Source organism: Apus apus, chromosome 1, assembly GCF_020740795.1.
Source record: "Apus apus isolate bApuApu2 chromosome 1, bApuApu2.pri.cur, whole genome shotgun sequence".
Taxonomy (NCBI): domain Eukaryota; kingdom Metazoa; phylum Chordata; class Aves; order Apodiformes; family Apodidae; genus Apus; species Apus apus.
In genome coordinates, this window is record NC_067282.1 from 30,395,668 (window position 1) to 30,415,663 (window position 19,996).

The 19,996-nt window shown below is 45.9% G+C and overlaps 1 protein-coding gene across 1 annotated transcript in view; it reads right to left on the minus strand.

The window, feature by feature from the left end:
- GTF2F2 (general transcription factor IIF subunit 2) overlaps positions 1-6,468 on the minus strand; it is a 92,252-nt gene extending 85,784 nt beyond the window's left edge. Inside the window, exon 1 of the mRNA XM_051639324.1 lies at positions 6,298-6,468. Coding sequence (XP_051495284.1) covers positions 6,298-6,363 — 66 coding nt within the window. The 5' untranslated portion in view covers positions 6,364-6,468. The remainder of the gene's footprint in view (positions 1-6,297) is intronic.
- Positions 6,469-19,996: the final 13,528 nt, after the last annotated feature.

Genomic DNA, 19,996 nt, shown 5'->3' on the forward strand with positions numbered 1-19,996 from the left:
TGCTAATTCATCTACACACACATTCCTTCAGTTACAAACATCTTGGTGTCTGCAACCTGAGGTAGGCTGGGGTCGTGATGAACAAAGAGTCTACTACATAACCAACTAACAAGCTGGAAGCTGGTATTTCAAGTAGACCTGTTTTTCTTCTTTTTCCATCAGTGTAGCTGAAATCACCACCTGCCTCTCCATTTTCTGGCCAAAAAAGTACCAGCTAACTACTGCCAGGTAAGCTAGATCCAAACAGCTGGCCCTTCCGTGGCCAGCCTCAACATCTTTGTTGCTGCTGTGTTGCACACGTCCAGCTTCACAGTGTAACCTCAGAAGAATAAAGCAGTTCTCTACCTTCTCTGCTTCACCATGTGGCATCAGTTCTAGTCATGTCTACTGTTCCTTGCAAGAATCCAGCTCAATCAGTTTTAAGCAGAGTACAATGTTTGCATATCACATAGATCCACAAAGATCCACACAGAGCAACAAAGATGATTAAGGGAGTGGAACATCTCCCTTATGAGGAAAGGCTGAGGGAGCTGGGTCTCTTTAGCTTGGAGGAGACTGAGGGGTGACCTCATCAATGTTTACAAACAAGTTAAGGGCAAGTGTCAGGAGGATGGAGCCAGGCTTTTTTCAGTGATGTCCAGTGATAGGACAAGGGGCAGTGGGTGCAAACTGGAACATAGGAGGTTCCATGTAAATATCAGAAAAAACTTCTTTACTGTGAGAGTGACAGAGCACTGGGACAGGCTGCCCAGAGAGGTTGTGGAGTCTCCTTCGCTGGAGACATTCAAAACCCACCTGGACGTGTTCCTGTGTGATGTGCTCTGGGTGATCCTGCTCTGGCAGGGGGGTTGGACTGGGTGATCTTTCGAGGTCCCTTCCAACCCTTAGGATTCTGTGATTCTGTGATCTGCAGATCACAGGTTATTTTCCACACCGTTCAGCAATTTTGTCTTTTCTGTGATGGCTTTTTATGCATACTGAACATATTTTGTACAATAAAAGCGAGGTTGGAGCAATCTCCCTGCCATACACAAGCTATTAGATGCAGAAGTACCATGACACATCATGAGATGGAATACAGACCTGAGACAATAAGGACAATCTCACATCTGACTATTAAAAACTAACTGTAAGACGTTCAGCTTATATGGAAATTACAGATTTTTATTTTTTTTCAAAAGGAAATAGCTGAAAGCAGTTTAATAGAAGCTACTATGTCCTACAAAGCCCTATTTTTCTAATGAGGATGCAGCAGTTTGTGGGAGAACATCATCTTAAAGACCTACAGCTGTTGCAATGTCTAGCAAAACAGTGACTTGTTAAAGGAAAAATAATTTATTGTTTCAGCACCATGTACTAAATAAGTATTTTGATACAGGAATTTTGTATCTTTTTTCTTCATATGCTCATGGCACATCAGGACAAATCTACACCCTTTACTATTGCAGCAACATTATTTACTAGTACAGCAAAGTTTGTTCTGGCTCACAGAGTCCACAGCCACTGAAAACATCTGTGTTCACATAGAAAAATGGTGTGAGACACAGCCAGCAAGAAAGAGAAATGTATTAAGCTCTCTCTGTGGTATTTTCTGTTTCAAGCAGCAAAGAGGCAATTTGCAGTCTGATTTCTGTCATGCACAGAATAAAACTAAGCCAAGCTTCACTGCACAGCTGAGGAGTTGAAAAGCCTCTTCCAAGAACTTGCTGACAAACAGCAGCCTGCTAACTTCCTAAAGCTCAAAAGAATTTAACACTAAACTTGCAAAAAAAAACAACACAAAAAACCCCAAAAAACCCCAAACCCTGGGAACACCTTAGTACTCGTGCTTGGCACCTTGCTGTCTCACAGCACCCCATGAAGTCCTGTGGAAGAGCTAGAAAACCCAGACATCCTCAAGCTGCTCAGCCAAACTAAATGTTAGTCCAAATTCTCATGAAGTCCTGACTTTGGGTAAAAAATGCCACAAACGCACAAGAGAAAGCCATGAATTGGTAGAATCTACTGATCTGTATTTCTTCCACAGCTTTCAAAGTAGTAATTTGCTACAATGAATTTCATGCCAGATCAGATATCATTTTCTTTCTAAAGCCAAGATAAATGCTATGCCATTTGTCCCAGCTGACTCAACAGAAATGTTTTTATGCACTCACACCTAATCTGTATCTAATTTATATCACCAGGTAGTACTGAGTATGTGCCTGCCTTATGAGTGGCCAAGGAGTGAAGAACTCTCATGCTGCTAGAGTCACTGACTTGCTATATAATATAATCAGACAGGAAATATATGCAAATTAAGAAGTTGCAGACCAATCACACTTCTTTCAGCTGTATAGGAAACAGTCTCAAGGAGTCCAATTAATCATCTTTCTGATGGCCTATCTGCAGTCAAGGGCTATTCAGAGAAAGAAAAAGGGTTATGAAGGACTGTGATCAAAGGATTACTTGTAGTTATACACAGTTACTTCAGTTAAAACCAGGTGATACTCTCAAAAACGTGCTAAACTCTGTAGCCCCATGTTAATGATGAACTCTGTAGCCCCATGTTAATGATGCAAAAAATTAGAGCAATGATAGTCTTTCACACTGTAGACATCTTAATTTGCTACTTTAACTTTAGTATATTAAAAAGTTAAGCTTACAAAGAAGTCAGTTTTCAAACTCTTAACACTTCTTGAAAGAACGTACAGAAAACATGAGTGACCTGCTTTTACGGAGCAAAAAGAAGCTTCAAAGATCTCACAGCAGGATTCTGAAAAATATGCACTCACAGAAAGACCAACCTGTGGACACAGTACCTGCCATACTTAAAGGCTACTGAAAGTTTTCAAGACAAGTGGCCTTTATTCTGGTATTTGTAGGTAAGAACGCTCCTCTCTCCAAAACACAATATGCAGCATGTACATCAGAAACTGAGTAAGGCTGATGTCAGGTTCTACACTTTCCTTTTCCTCTGAACATATAAAAAATACATTCTATAAAGATGCCATCTTTCTAAATACAGATCAATGCAGCAGACTAAATAAAAAAACAAACCATCCCACAGGGAGCAAGAAATTTACAATTCTAGTGGCTGACACTAAATGGGCTTCACTTCACCACAAGTGCATAACCAACAATTCTTATAATATTTCTCTATCTTAGTTTTCACTGAAAACACAGGAAAAAAAATATTGCAGTTGCTTTCTTGGTTTGTACTACAGCAAATCCTTTGATTTCTGGTACCTCTCTCTTACTGCTTGTGCTTCTGAAGTACTCATCAGTATATTTTTTTTATTGCCTGTTAAGTAGTCTCCCTGGAATACTTCCTGCACTAGCGTAATACATGCTAAAAGGAAATTAAATAAGCCAGGTTTTTTTTATTCCAGCAGAACCGATAGCTCTCTCCCTCAAAGGAAGGATAAATTCAGCCTCATTATTCTAGTTAGCTGAGATAAAAAGTACAGGCGCTACACGGTTTCATGCCTCAGAGTGTGCTGAAGGTCCTAGCAACAAGGATGGTTGTTTCCAACTTCAGGTCTGAAGAAATTTAAAGGATAAAATCCTGCACATCCCTTGCTAGGGTCTACCAGGCTTAGCAACTTTGTTATTTTTTTTAATTTTTATTATACAAGAAGACAGCCAAATTACAAATTCAGGCCACATGCATGAAGGATTACATTAACACTTACTTGGAAGAGCGATATTTAAGCACTTCTCTCAGTCTAGTTTTCCCACTAACCAGGCAGCGCCCTGTGCTCTCAGGGTGGCATCAACTACAAGGATAGATGTGCCTGAAAAATTCCTGGCTTGCTTCAGGAACCACCAAACAGCATCAGACTAAAGGACAAGTTCAGTGCCCCACCTCCATGTGCTGCCAACAGCAGTACTGATGGAAGAGCTGGAGAATATAAGAAGAGAAGGTATTTCCCAAACATGCTATTCTAACGACTCCGATCTTTGGCTCAGCAGCCTTCAGGTATGGCAGCATATTAAATTTTAATATCTGAATCTGATTGTCTTGCCTGAATTGGTCTCATGGCTTTTTGAGCTTCTGTGAAGTTTTAGCATTCACAACACCCTTTTGCAACAAGTTCCAAAGCTTAACTACATATTGTGCAAAGCGGTACCTCCTTTGAATGCTCTGAGCTCCATCAGATAAATTAACTTGACACACCCTTAAATCTTGTGTTAGAACTTACTCTTCCTTACTCATTTCTTCCCTATCCACCTGTGGCATTGCTTAGAACTTTACAGAGCTCTGTACAATTCACAATTCAATGGACTTCTCAGCCTGAAAGGTAACAATATATACAGGAGTTTCCTCCACAGCCACCATTCCTTGCTCCCCATATAATCCCGGATGCTCTTCTCTGTGCTATTTTTAGGTTCATTGCATACTTTGCACAGTGGAGGATGAGACCAGAACTACACACAGTATTCAGGGTATAGGCAATATGATGGCATAATTATATTCTCTCTTTAGTTCTCTCTGTCTTTTGTAATCATGCCCAGTATCGAATCTGCTCTTTTGACAGGGCATTCTCACAGTTATCCACATCTACTGTGAAACTAAACCTCCCTTCTAATGACAACAACCAGCAGAGACCAAATCACTGTGTAAGTATAAGGTTAGTTTTTCTCTACACACATCAGGTTACATTTTTCACCTCTGAATTTCATCTGCCATTTTGTGAAGCCATCACTCAGTATCATGAGACAGTTCTGCAGCTTTCTGCTGTCAGCTTTCATTTTTAGTGTCCTGGATAAGCTACTACAATTAGAGCACTATGCACTTTTCACAGAATCACAGAATTGTCAGAGTTGGAAGGGACCTCTACAGATCACCTAGTCCAACTCCCCTGCTAAAGGGGATCCCCTAGAGCACATTATTCAGGACTGTATCCAGGTGGGGTTTGACTGTCTCCAGAGAAGGGGACTCCACAACCTCCCTGGGCAGCCTGTTCCAGTGCTCTGTCACCCTCACACTAAGTAAGTTTTCCCTCACGTTCAGATGAAACTTCTTGTGTTCCAGTTTGTACCCATTGCCCCTCATCCTGTCACTGGGAACTGGCTTCATCTTCCCTGCACCCACCCTTTAAATACTTATAGGCATTAATAAGGTCTCCACTCAGCCTTCTCTTCTCCATGCTAAAGAGTCCCAGCTCTTTAGCTCAAAAGAGAGATGCTCCAATCACCTCTGTTGCCCTCCCCTGGACTCTCTCTAGCAGTTCTCTGTCTCTCTTGGAGAGCCCAGAACTGGATGCAGTATTCCAAATGTGGCCTGGTCAGGAAACCAGACATTCAGGTGTCAGTATAAAAGAGGAAGTCAGATGCAGCGACATCCCTGCCACCGAACTTGCTTTGCTGTGCAAAAATTCTGAAGTTGTGGCCATTTTCAAGTGCCACAACAAAATGCTTTGCTAGTTGATTGTGTCACACCTTCTCCACCCTGGACCAGTCTCAGTCCTCACAGGTTTTCAGGTTCATGGTGTGAGCCTGATCTCCCTCCCCAAAGGAGGAAAAGTATGCCACTACTGTTTCTCTCCAGACAGAACGATCACAGGTCTAGAAAAACAGAAGCATATCCATAGGGGACTAGAAGGGGACCTGGGCACATACTCCTTCACTGGTTCTGAGCCTCCTCTTCCCTGAGTCAGTGCTTGTTGTTGCCAGTTTACACCATCAAGACATCTCAATAGAAAGACCCTCCAGAGCACAAAGCTGAGGCAGTGGAGGCCTAGTTTGCACCAGTGGGCATGAGCACGGCCCTGCACCAGGCAGACACTTGGGTTTGGTTTAATTATCTTTATACCTTTTAACTGTGTCTTCGTTATAGCTATACTAGTCTAGCCGTGAGCTGAGCTTAGTCGTGCCAGGACATGGGAACCCGCTTTCCTCATTGTTCCTTCTTTAAACAACGACGCGAACCTGGAAGCCCTCAAACTTCCCCAGCCTCTCCGAGCTTCGGGAAAATAAAAGCTGTGCTGCCATATTCGCTGCTCCTAACGAGACACGAGCCCGGGACAGCTCCCAGCCCACCCAGCTCCCCCTGCCTGGGGTAACTGACGCCCGCCGCCGCCCCGGCAGGCCCCACGCCTCGCTGCCAGCCTGCTCCACGCCCGAGGCCGCCCGGCGGGCCTGAAGCCAGCAGCCCCGGCCCCACCGAGGGGCTCCCCCGCGCCCCGGTCACCGCCCCGCTGCCGCCGGGCCTGTGCCGCGGAACGAAACCGCCGCCCCCCCCGGGCGCCGAGGCGGGGGCAGCCCCGGCCGCCACAGGCCGCGCGCGGGCCAGGGAGAGCGCCGGCGGCTTCTCACCTTCACCAGCCACATGCCGGTGTTCTGCTTGGCCCCGGTGAGGTCCAGCTCGCCTTTCTCGCTCATGATGGGGCGGGCGGCCGGGCCGAGGGGGAGGAGGGGGCGCGCAGCTCTTCCTGCTCCCGCGGCCGCTGTACCCGCCCGGACCCACACGGCAGAGCACCGCCGGCAGATGGCGGCCCGCGGCGGACAAACTTCCTCCGCCTGCCGCGGGACGGAGGGGCCTCGCTGCGGGGGAGCCGCGGGTTCGAGACCCTGCCCCGGAAGAACCGTGGGCAGGGCTGGGCCTTCGACAGAGGTGCCGTGAGAGTTTTTCTCTTCCTGTTAAGAGAAGTTAAGCCGGCACGCTGGAGGACAGCAGCAGCCCGCAAAGTTACAGAGAAGCTGGCGAAGGGGTGTAGAGGGAGAAGGAGACGCTGCCATGACTGTGCCCTCCCACACGGGTGGGAAATGCTGGGCTGGGGAGCAGCCCTGGGAGAAGGCGTCAGAGCCTCACGGTGTGCCCAGGTGTCACAAGCGTGAGGAAGAAAGAGCAGATGAATCATTTACAGCGGATGGAAAGAGAAGAGTTAGGCTTAGCTGTCTGCACAGGGCACTCGCTTCAAGGAAGGGCAGCGAAGCAAGAGGGAGGGGATGGCACCTCGGGCACAGGGAAAGTGCCTTCAGTCAGGAGAGAGCGAGAGTCCGCCCAGTGTGGCTGGTTCTGCTTTGAGAGAAGGGGACTGAGCTTAAATGCTTTCTGTAAGTCCTTTTTTTATGACTCCTTCCCTATCACAGGGGCAGTTTTCCAAACGTCTCGATTGTTTCCCTTGTTGCGGTTTAAGCTCATTGTTTCTTTTCCGTGCGTTGCGGACGTGGGAAGCATTATATTACCTTCCTCTCTGCAGTTTTACTTTATCCCTTCATTGAGATGTATCCCTTTGCGTTGTCTCCACTTACACTAAAAACCTCAGTTCAATTTCGTTTCATAGGTCATGTTCTCTAGACCTCTGGTTGTGCCTGTTGCTCTCTAAATTCTCCCCGGTGCAGGTTAAGATCCTCCTTGAAGTCTGGTCCCACAGCATGGAAGGTCATACTCTCTGAGACTGCACCAACAGCAAGCAGAGAGTAATTCTCACACAATATGCAAGACGTTGCTCATCTGGCTCACAGAAAACAATCTCAGTATTACATCTCAGATATGACTGTCTTTCTAATTATGGGCAAGCACCTAGGTAATCAAGGAGACCAATGGGTTTTTGCATGCCTGAAGCAACGTTCCTGAAGCTAGCATGCAACTATTCTGATGAGGATTGATTACATTTAAAACTGATTCTTTTTTTTTTATGTTGGAATGGCATGTGTGCAGAACTCAGCTGGGAGGGTGGATGGAGTTTATACTGTAGTCATCTTCCACCAAAATTCAGATTTCATTAAAGCAACCTTTTGCAGACACAACAGAGACATCTCTTCACATCCTAACAAAAAATGGCAGTAGATACATCTAAACAGTGGCAAAAACATTCACCATTTCTGTGTCTGTGTGAACCTCAATCATTACAGGTCTAAGAGCCTTAGGATTTGTTCACCTGGAAGAGTGTGGGTGTACATGGATGAACATCATCACTTCCCAGTTTACTTTTGGGTCCTACTCCACTGAGTCTCTGTGCTGTACATAGGACAGTTTGCTTCTGAAGCGCCTCTGAGAACAAACCTTCTGAGAGAAACCCAGAGGCATGGCTGGATAAACAAGAAGGTATGGATGCAGCCACACCCTGCCCCACTCTGAGTGCCCAGTATACTCCTCCAGCTTAGCTCCAGGAACCATGGCAGCCTGGACTGCAGCCAAAACCTCTCAGGCCATTTTTCAGAATGTGTGCCATTCTCCACCCTCCCGTGAAAACCTTGATGATGGGTCTGACAGAAATCAGTGCTACAGTCTTAAGAGAATCACACAAGCACAGAATGTTTTGGGTTGGAAGGGGCCTTAAAGATCGTCGAGTCAAACCCCCCTGCATGGGCAGGGACACCTCCCACAAGAGGAGGTTGCTCCAAGCCCCATCCGACCTGGCCTTGAACACTTCCAGGGAGGGGGCATCTGTGAGAGTGACAGAGCACTGGAACAGGCTGTCCAGAGAGGTTGTGGAGTCTCCTTCACTGGAGACATTCAAAACCCGCCTGGACACGTTCCTGTGTGATGTGCTCTGGGTGACCCTGCTCTGGCAGGGGGGTTGGACTAGGTGATCTTCCGAGGTCCCTTCCAACCCCTAGGATTCTATGATTCTATGATTCTGTGATCCACAGCTTTCCTGGGCAACCTGTGCCAGCATCTCACCAACCTCACAGTGAAGAATTTCCCCCTTATGTTCAATCTAAACCGACTCTCTTTCAGTTTGAAACTATTGCCTCTTGTCCTGTCGCTACAGGCCCTGGTGAAAAGTCTCTGTCTTCCTTGTGAGCCCCCTCTGTGCGCTTGTGCTGGATCTGTGTGGTGGGGCTTTGGCAGCAGCGGAGAGGCCACAAGGCTGGCTCCCGTGGGAAGCTGCTGGAAGCTGCCCCAGCTCCAGGCTGAGCCCATCCTCAGTGGTGACAACACCCCTGCGGTTAACATATTGAAGAAGGGGGAAAAGCAGCTGCTAAAAGACCCACAGGGGAGAGAGGAGGAGGTGAGAGCAATGCCTGCCCGCGAAGATACCGAGGTCAGTGAGGGAGGAGGTGCTGGGGCAGAGGTTGCCCTGCAGCTCACGGTGCGGCAGCAGTTGTCCCCTGCAGCCCATGGAGGACCACGGCAGGGCAGATGTGCACCTGCAGCTGTGGAGGGCCCTACCTCAGGGAAGGTGACTTCCCAAAGAAGGTGTGAGTTTGTGGGAAGCGCACGCTAGGGCAGTCTGTTCTGGAGGAACTGCACCTAGTGGGAGAACCTCATGTCAAAGGAGTTAATGAAGAACTCTCTCCCACGGGAGGGACCGCACTTCGGGGCAGAGGAAGCATGCAAGGAGTCCTCCCCTCGGGGAGGAAGGAGCAGCATAAAAAAACATGTAATTAACTGACCACAGCCCCCATTCCCGTTCCTCCTGTGCCGCTGCGGGGAGAAGGTAGAGAAATTGGGAGCAAAGTAATGTGGGCCCAGGAAGAAGGGAGGGGGTGAAGGAAGGTGTTTCAAGATTTGGTTTTGGTTTTATTTGTCCTGCTCTGATTTGACTGGTGACAAAATAAAACAATTTTTTTCCCCAAGTCAAGTCTGTTTTGCCCGTGACCATAATTGGTGAGCGAACCCTCCCTGTCCTTGTCTAGACTCATGAACTTTTTGTTGTATTTTCTTCTCCCCATCCTACAGTGGGGGAGGAGGGAGTGAGCAGATGCATGGTTCTTTGTTACCAGCTAGGCCTAAACCACAGCAATATTGAAAGGCTGCTATAAGGTCTCCCCAGAGACTTCTCTTCTCCAGGCTGAACAGTCCCAAGTCTCTCAGCCTTTCCTCATAGGAGAGATGTTTCAGCCCTCTGACCATTTTTGTGGTCCTCCTCTGGACCTGCTCCAACAGGTCCATGTCTTTCCTGTACTGAGGACCCCAGAGCTAGAGGCACTACTCCAGGTAGGATCTCGAATTTTCCCATGGGATAAACATTAAATCAGTGACAAAGTTGTCCCCTTGCCACCGCTCACAGCTCAGTCTGCCTGCTCGGGTCACACCAGCCACTTTTAAAAAAGGAAGAAGAGGTGGAATGTGTGTTTCCAACAGGAGTGACATTTTCAGCAAGGTGGCATCATGCTGGGTTTGGACACATGCCTGCGCTCTGCCACGTGGGTGATGGAAGGAGAGGAGCTCTACTTGCAAGTATCTGGATTGCAGGCTACAGCAGTGTGGCCATACTCTCTTCCTGAGAGAAGGAACCCCTGAGGAGTCATTGCTCCTGTCCCAAATGTAAGTAACAACAGCAAAAGCCTCTGTAAAAGCCTAGTGATGGGAGTGGTTCAGCTGGCAACCCAGAGAGGAAGGCGGCCAGTCAGAGATCTCTCCTGGCTCCCTCCAGGCAGCCTCTCCAGACCTGTTTCCACAGAAACTGAATTTAAAGGGACAACAAGCAGGAGCAGAGTACATTTTCATTAATTCCTCATTTGAAAGCTCAGCCTTCTTTTTGCCAGGGAGATGGTTAGCACCACAAAGGAGGATTCAGAGGCCAGCTGCTGAGCAGTGGAGCTGTGTGTTAGTCACCCATTTTTTTCTTGCTTGCATGGAAACAGATGTTGTGTCTGAGGAGATAGGTGGTCAAATTCAGACTTGCACAACATTTCTCTCTTCTTCCTCTCTCCCATCCAGCTAGGTGAGACGAAGAGGCTTCAGTGTCATCAGTAGCCACACACAGTTTCTCAGCCTAATGGTGCTGGTTGAAAACCGCAGCAGCAGAAGATGCAAAAGGCCTGATGCTGTCTTGATGAAGCTGACAGGAGCTTTGCCATCAGGAACTCATGTGCTTCCCTCAAAGTCGGGAAAGGATGAGGGGAGATGTGCTCCCAGGAGCTGGTTGTGGCACTGCCCAAAAAGTCAGTGATGTGCACCATCAGACAAGTTTCCCTGGAAACACTTCTCAGGAATCAAATAGAGGTTTTAGGGATAAGAGACCTATGGGTGAAGTTAATTGCACAAGGGAGTGCTCAAAACACTCAGCTGCATCTTCTGTGGGGAAAACCTGCTTTATTGTTGGGTAGCACTGAAGCACTTGGGAATGATCTTCAGCTCCTGGCATGGTGTGCACATCTCCCAAAGGGTGCCTTGGGGACTGCACTCACACGTGTGCTGGTCACTACTTCATGACTCACTGGTTCCCACTGGAGGGAAGGAGACCTGAACATGCAGGCAGAGGGCTGGCCAGAAAGCCTGGAAGCCATGTGTTCTCTTTTCCTGAGCCCCCCTAACAGCACCAAAACGAGGATCCTCTGCAAACAGCTCTTGAAGGTGTCAGGATTCCTTTGCCCCAGCCTCACTGATTTTAGTTGCAAGTTCATTCAACATACTTGTTATTCCCTGCCTGACAGGAAGAAGTCATAGGATAATGTTGTTTTAGAAACATCAGAGGTCTTGATGTTTTTTTTCCATATTTTTACTGGTACAGCAAAAGCTCTGGGGAAGTGAGGCAGGCTGTGTAGAATAGAAATAAAATAGAGCACATGATAATTAGTGTATTATGAGCTAATATAACACAGAGTTCTATATTGCTCTCTGTGCAGATGTCTCCAAACCTTCCACATTGAGTAAAGTAGCAGATGACAAACAGTTTTCATACACCAGATCAAACAAATCAGCTATAATCACACTAAACTGCAAGCTCTGAATGATATTAAGCAGGTGGATCCCAACTTGTCTTTCAGTAAGCAAGGCAGAGTACGTGCATGGAATTCTAACAAGACCAACAAAATTTCCCCACTCAGGGTGCATGACAACAGAGAAGATGATTGCTTTGAGTGACAGAGAAATGGAGTCACAGCCACCTTGGGCTCCTTTTCACTGCACTACCAGCAATGAGTTTACTGACCCTCTCTCTTTATGACTTTCCATGTGGTGAGTGAGAAGTGTGTATCTGGCACAAGGCAAGGAGAAGAGACTGCAGCTCCTGGCTATGGTTCTGTGAAATCACAATTAGCACAAGAAATCCCCTTCCTATCTGAACTGCTGCAGCCACTTTGCTGCCCTGGGACTCACACTCCAGATGTGTCACCGGGGTGGGAAGAGTTTGCAGAGGCCACAAGGCTGCCCTGGTTGTGCTGGCAACCTGGCTGGCTTGAGAAGTGGGAAGCCTTAAAAGCCAGAGGCTTCCTTCTTGTGGCCAGATGCAGCTGGGCCATCTTGTAGACCAGAGGCTTAGGTATCAAAGACCAAAGCATTCACTTAATTTCATGCAGCTGTAAGTCTTTTTTTTGTGATTTCTACCTCCTCTGCATGGTGGGTCTCCTTGGGGAAGTCTGGAGCACCCTTCTCCTTTTCTGGCTGCTGGTGCTGAGCATGTTGCAGGACCCTCTCCTTCTTGAGTTACACTCTGCATTTGATGGCAGCACTGCAAGTGATTCCTGGTAGGCTGGGAAGTTTCCTCATCTCTTGGTTCCTAGGTTTCCAGAAGGCATTTCACTGGGAAATGGTGATGCCTCAGAAACGTGATTTCACCTCTCCTCCTCTGTGGTTGGCATATCACCCCCAGTCTGTTTTCTAGCATTTCCATGTGCTGGAGGAGCTGAATGCTGCCCACATCTGGATGCTCCCTGAGTTCAGCTGTGTACACAGGAGCTATGCTGGGCCTCCATAGGGTCAAAACTTTTGGGTCTGGAGAGCTAGAGCTGATTTCTGCTGCCAGGCATGAAAGGAAGCTCCTGCAGAAGCTGACTTTCACTTGGGAGCATTGAGCAGGAAAGGAGACTGCTCCCCCAACAGCTAATGCTCTGACATAATTCATTCCTGTCAGCCAACCTCCTCATTAGCAAAATAAGGTGAGCAGGGCCCTCATTTTGAGAGAGGAAAACTAATGGAGCAAGATTGTTATAGAGCTGCTTGTCCTACTCATTACAAGTGCTGCACAGCATCAGCCGAGCAGTGCTGGCCAGTGAGGGTCTCTCCTATAGCCTGAATATCTGATTTTGCAGCCAGAAAAGAACCCATGGCTTCACAAGAGTGCAAAAATTAAATCTAAAAACTACCATTAGTGCTTGAACTGCCAGGGCAAGCAGACAGCAAACCGCCCTTAGTCATCTCCAACTGTGATGCATCATTGTCTTGCCTGCACCTCAAATGGTCGGTGTAACCTCGAAAAAAAGAGAGAGAAAATTATCAACAAAAAGGCAAAAAAAATCAGGGCAGTGCATGATCATTCATTTTGGAATAAGAGAAGAGAAAGTCTGTGTAGCTTATTCCCAAAACAGAGCATGGGCTACCAAGCTGCATATCTATTCCCTCTGGCAGTGAAGGATTCTGTGTGCCTCTTTAAGGCCAAAATATATGTTGCAGCCATTGTTTGCAGACTGCCTTTGAGCAACACATTAATAACAGACTTGTTCACCCCAAGCTTTTTCTGTGCCAGAGAGTGCAAAAGCATCGAGCTCATGGCAGAGCTCCCATTTCAGTACAATGATAGGCAGCGTAAAACCTTTAACATCACACTTCTGCCTGAAAATAAAACTCAAAACCCCACTTGTGATCAGAAGGCAATCTTCATTCATTAATCCTTTTTTTCTTCTTTTTATTTGTTTACAATCACACATTTTCATGTATCCTATGCATTGGGGAGCACTTAGTTTTCAGGTTAGTGGGATTGAAGCAATGCTTACAAGTTCACCCTTACCATGTCTTCCATGACATTAACAACGTGCAGTGAGCTCGACTGTAGGCAGCTTGGCCTCTTGTTTGTTTGGATATTCACCATATCAAGTAAGGAAAATAAAAGATAGATCTTCAAGTCCACGTCCCTTTTGCTTCTCTCTGACATAAAAAAAAACCCCAAAACATTAGGCAGCATTTTTCACCAGCATCACTCGAGAAGGGGTTTTAAGCATGTGACTTTTTCAACCCAGTAGTGTTATTAAGGTAATGTGAGCTCTGAGCAGCCTATTGCTTTCTCAAGTGCCTTTTCATTGTAGGTGAGTACATGTTGCATAAAACTGCGTGCTACCTGATCTTCAATCCTCCAGTCCCTTTTTTCTAATCCCTGAGTTTTCTCTGGTGATGTACTGCCTCGGCATGAAAGGTCAGTGTTTCCTACAGTTGTTATCTCCTGGACTTACCACTAATGACTTGGTGAAGAGCAAGGCATTTTCTGGTCAGCTACCAAAAAAGAGTATTTTTTCAATGGATTTATTTCCCTTGTGTTATAATTAAACAAATGTGATTATAAGCCAGCGATCTTGCTATAATTATGTAGGTTTAGACAACACAAAGTTGGCAATATGTGTTATTGATATATAAATTACCTCCTAATGGACTATTGCTTTGCAGAGGGAACTGTCCAATGGCCCTGGGAGAAGACTGTGTGACTAAGCTGAGCTAATACAACATTAGTGGCCTGAAGAACAAATCTAGAAGACTATCAAAGCAAAGCAGGATGCTCCCATTGGGAAGCCAGCCAGCCTGTTATATAGGGGTCACACAGTTTGAACATGTGCATGACTGGCTGGAAGCCTGCAGCTGCCCACTGTTGAAAACATAGGCAGGTATATACAGTGTTGAGATTGTGTCCATCTATGTATGCAATGAAAGCATCTAGTTTGTGTGTGCCACTGCTTCAGAAGTGATTGCTCTTGTACCCTGCAATGCCCCATGTTTAAGTGCTGTCGTTAAAGGAAACAAACCACGTGTTTGCATCCAGCCTCATATCCCAGCCTTGCCCCTGGTTTCAATCAGCCACAGCAGTGCCTCCCAACAAGCTCTCAATGAGATAATTAACTGGAGACATCAGATGCCTCTGCTTCATTACTGCTGCAAACTGCCTGCAGGTTCCCTCCAAAGCCTTTCTACCTAATGGCCTTTACTGCCAGCTCTTTTTTTCCCTAACTGCCGATTATTGGCACTTCTCTAGAGCAGTGCTAACGATCTAATAAATATGATTACACAAAAGTGGTTTGTCTCCTCACTGCATAAGCTAACAATGCTACTAGGGGCTAGTGCAAAATACATAATCTTTGTTGCAAAGAAGGACTTTCCTGCAAAATTGAAATTAATAAAGTGGAACGAGTAGAAAGTGTTACAGACCTAAAGCTGAAGCGTGTTTTACTGGATTTTTGTTGATGGATGAGGTTAAATAGGGTTCGGAATTTTGCCTTCTAGTTAACTATTAAGAGTTAAACATGAAAGGAGAACAGAAATAGCGTTTCAGTCAGTGGGAGGAAAATAAGCAGAAGAGCAGCAGAGGTAAACAGCAAACAAAACCAGTGAGAACACGAAAAACTGATGAGAACACGGGTGCCAAAGAGTGGTGAGAGGGGCAGGGTCTGCAGCTAACCCTGATGGTCTCATATTGCTTCTTTTTATCTTCTGGCAAATAGCATGAGGGGCTGGGGGGAAGACATGATGAATCTGGGATTATTTCTCATCAGAGACTGTTTTCTTACAGTCTGCTTCTTGCTGAAAACTGCAGGCTATCACTGAGAACAATTTTTCTCAGAGATGGAGAGTTTAGCAGCAGCAGCCCTCAAACTGGCAGTTGCAGCTTGCAGGATATGTCCATCTCTCTCCAGAAGCTCAGGGCCTGTTTGGCATACACTTGCCATTTCTGGAGACCCAACACGATCAGGACTTCAGGCTTTGCATCACATAGTCTTAAGGATGAATCACTGAAGCTTTAGCTAAGAAAACTGGATGTTAACTTCTTTCTTAAAGTTGCCAGAAGAAAGAAATTCAAATAACAAAAGGTTGTTTCTGACAGCAATGAGATTTCCCTTCAGAGACTTCAGTATTTTCACTAGCTTTGCAAACCTTGTTCTGTTACTTCTCTCTGCCCTAAGGCTTTCAGTACTTTTCCTCCTTTCATCCTCTGGCTTATGGTGGCTCTCCTTGCTGTTCTGTGAATTCGAGCTCTTGGCTCTCATTTTATCACATCACTTAATTGCCCTCCTTTTTCATAGGCATAGTCGTCCTCACTTGAATATCCTTCCTGGCTGTTACAGCTTTTACAAGGCTTTACCATTATATTCTTAATCTTACCACAGCCTTCTTAAAACCCCATCTCTTGTGCAGCACCAGTGCTACAGCAATCTCATATAACATGATCCTTTCAGTATTCTTATTAGCAGACCATTTACCTAATCTGTCCTTCCTCAGTCTGAGGCTCAGAGCCCCTCAGCAGATTATTTGCATCTTGCTTTTCTACTCTGTTCTTCGAGAAAGAATATTCCCCCTCTGCCTGCCTTGCCTTGCCCGACAGATCTGATCCATGCCTGCACAGCACACTGCCTAGTTATTTATTAGGGAACAAATGGAACATAATCCTTTTAGGAATAACCCGATATAAGCCACAACGTGTCTTCCGCCTTCAACGTGTCTGCCTCTAATTTACTGATTTGCTCTTAAAGAGTTTCTGTTGTTGCTGACTCTGACTCAGCCGTCTTGCAAATAAACACCAAGGAAAAGTGCTGGCCCTGACTGAGCTTCTTGCTTGTGTTGCCATCCCTGTTCTGCATTACCAGCACCTCCAATGGCCCCTGGCTGCTGCTGGAGATACTAACACTTTGATCGGGATTTGAGACAGCAATGACTTGAAGCCATCCATAGGCTTTATCCTCACCTGCTGGCATGACACGCTAGGCAGTAACATCTCCCTAACAGCGTGATGGTGACATTAGCTGAACTTTCCTTGTTTGCACGGAGATCGCCAGGGCAGGTTTAGACTAGACATTAAGAAGAAGTTTTTCGCTGAAAGGGTTGTCAGGCTTTGGAACATGCTGTCCAGGAAGGTGGTTGAGTCACCATCCCTGGATGTTTTTGAAAGTCATTTAGATGTGGTGCTTGGGAATATGGCTTGGTGCTGGACTTGGGAGAGTAGGGTTAATGGTTGGACTCTATGATCTTGAATTTCTAAGTGATTCTATGGTTCTATGATCTTCTGGAGTGAGAGAGAAAGCATCATTCTGGCAGCGCTAGGAATAATGAGTTCTCATTTCTTATCTGTTTATGTCTCTGCCTTGACTGGCTTTGAGTCTTTCCTCTGTCTCAGAGAGGCATTTCCCTTGTCACTAAATGTTAAATATTGACACTACAGTCACAGCTATATGTTGCTTTTTAACATATAGAGGTTTAACATTGAAAAAGAGAAAGATTTGAATATTTTCACACCATGTGGAGTGGTGAGTGAGTGTCAGACCTGAGATTAAATTTCTGGGGCTTGACTTCCTTGCCCTTTTGTTCAGATCTAGGTGACACAGAACCATGCTTCTGCTGAAGAAAACCCGGACATATTGAGTCCCCTGTGCCTGCCAGCCCATCACAGAATTTCTCAGCATATGGAGTCTGTTACAGAGAAGAGCCAACTGCTGTATTAGAAGTATGGAGAACATGAAATCATCTAGATGACTGCTCAAAAAAACTCAGCTTTGGAAAACCAAGACAGGTCATGCTAAGTGTCCTCATAACTTGATGAGCTGTAGGTTTGGCATGACCTCCATTTTGAGCACTTTTTGGTTAATACATTTTTCCTCTTGTAAAATGTTATTGATTTAACCACAGTTATGGTTTTCATGAGGGACTTTGAAGTGGCTGTTGGAGTAGCAGGCAAAGTCATGCAGAGAGAAGCAAATGTAAGAACAGGTAGCAATTTCCTTTAGGCCAGATACGTGCTTATCTGACATGTCTGTACATAACAAAAGGCTTGGATATTAAACCATCTGTTGCCTCTGCTGAGTGATGGTGCAAATTATTTCTGACAGCCATTCAGAGGTGCTTCAGTTAAGCACCCAGAATTGTGCAGCTCTTCACTAGAACATTTGCTGGTATTTTGAAAACATTGTGATACTTCTCTAGTCTGAAAAATCATTGGCAACCTGTCAAAGGTAAGATTCAGTGTCAAAGTCTCCACACGAATAATTATTCCTCTAATCTGCTACAGAAAGTGCCAGGTATTCACCTTCCCCTTAGGAAGTGTGAGATCTCTGGCAGCTAATAACATCTTTTTAACATTTTTACAGCAATTGTCTGTCCTGACCCTCTCCAGAAGCACAGCTTCTCTTAGCTGCTTTTGAGAGTGCTGGGAGAATGCTGGCTGGTAGCAGATTCCCATTCTCTCACTGTTGTTAGTCTGTACTTGTAAACAGTGACCCAAAATAGAAAGATGAGTGTTGTTTGAACAGCTAATATTTGCTACAAAGAAAGCAGCTCCATGACTAGGGGCAGATCCCACAGCCTCTGCTCAAGTGAGTCATCCCTCTGCACACAAGCAATGTTGTCAGGTTCAATAAGCCTGACCATGCAAGGCTCAAGGATCAGACTCATCAGCCTCCCATCATCTGTGGCACGGGGACAAAGATCTGGATGGCTTTAGCATTGCTGATCCTCTGCGTATTTATGCACGTGCCCATGAATCTGCTCTTAATGGGGGAGGGTATGTGTGGGAAGAATGAAAAAATGGTGACAATCAAAACAAAACTAAAAGGCATCTTCCTCCACCTAAACCTGCTGCATCAAAGTTAACGTGCCATTGCATGAGGTATTGACTTGCTTATAAAAATACTTCTTGGAAGAGGTCATTAAAATTGCAAAGTCGAGTAGCCATAGGTTAAAAGAGGCCAAAATGTAGGCTGCCCACACAGCATAATTTCTGTACATCTGTGTTTCTGCCTTATAATAGAGCCTTGAATGTCATGATTACATAGCCTTTAGCTTGTTTTCCCATGGGAAAGAGGTGGTCATGCTGTCTGTGTAGGTGTGTGTGTCTGCTTGACAGTTCTCCCCTCCCTAGCTTTTGAAGCCATCCACTAGTTTCAACCAAGTCTCAGATATAGTGTATTGCCATAAATATGTGGAAATTGGAGGTCCAATTGAGGAAAGAGATCCTGCTAGAGATCCAGTGAGAGAGAGAGATGTGTAAACCCAGCTTTTACTAGACAAATAGAGAAGCACCCTCAGGGAGGAGATGCTAAAAATACTCCTAATATGAGAAAGGCCTCAGCTGGCCTCTGTGCTTTATTCAACACTTGGCCTCAGTCAAGGTTTACCTCCTCTGGTGGTCCTTTGAATGGGCTAAATACCTACTGTGGTGGTGCTCCCTCAGTAAGTCACCCTGCAAGCTGTGTACCTGCTAGTCCCAGAGTTTCTCATTCTTCTACACAGCCCAACTCCATGAGGTCTGTGCTTTCCAGAGGGACTGACTGTAGTGTTGGCTTAGCCCACTCTGTGGGGACTCCTGCATCCTCTGCCCCACACACCACCTTCCACCAGCAATGCTCCTTTGCCATGGGATCTTCGCTGGCAGCTGCTGCTGTAGCATGTGAGGGCTTCCCAGATGCTGGGTAAGTCACCTTCAGAAGGTCCCAGTGAGGATACCTCACTTCAGGAAGAGGCTTAGGTCCTCTCCCACAGTTAAGACACACAACAGGTATATCATACAGGTATTGCAGGATACACTGTCCTACTCACACAGTGTGTATACATACATACATACATACATACATACATACATATATATGTATGTGCTCATCCTATACAGCTAGCCAGTCAGTAGCTGTACAAATCCCTGGAGGACAGAAGTGCCAGTGGCTTCCTGCAGAGAGATTGGCCATGGTCAGGACCAAACATGAGTAGCAATGGATAAGCAATGGGTGTGACACAAGCTGGAGTAGCCAAGCCTTAGCCTGACTGCCTAGGGCTGAGGAAGATTGCTGCCTCCTTTTTCTACAGACGGGAAACTGAGGCTCAGTGAAAGGGTAGGTGGGATGCTTCTTCCCTTCCAGAGAGTAGCCTCGTTGATAAAGAGGTGAAGAAGCAGAGCCTGAAGGAGCAAGGCAGAAAATGAGCTGCATTTCTAGCCATTCATCAGTATTGCTACTCAAAGGCAAACACTGATTTAAAACTAGTGCTCAAATGTCTTATGAAACAGTTTGGGATCTGCTGTGGGATGTGTCATACCTCTGTTACACCTCTGATTTTCATTAACCAGACTTAATAACACACTCCCCCTCTTCTTCCCAGTGGATGCAGCCTTTTGGTGTGGAAGTATTGTTAGAGCTAGAGATTTAAAGATACAGATTTTTA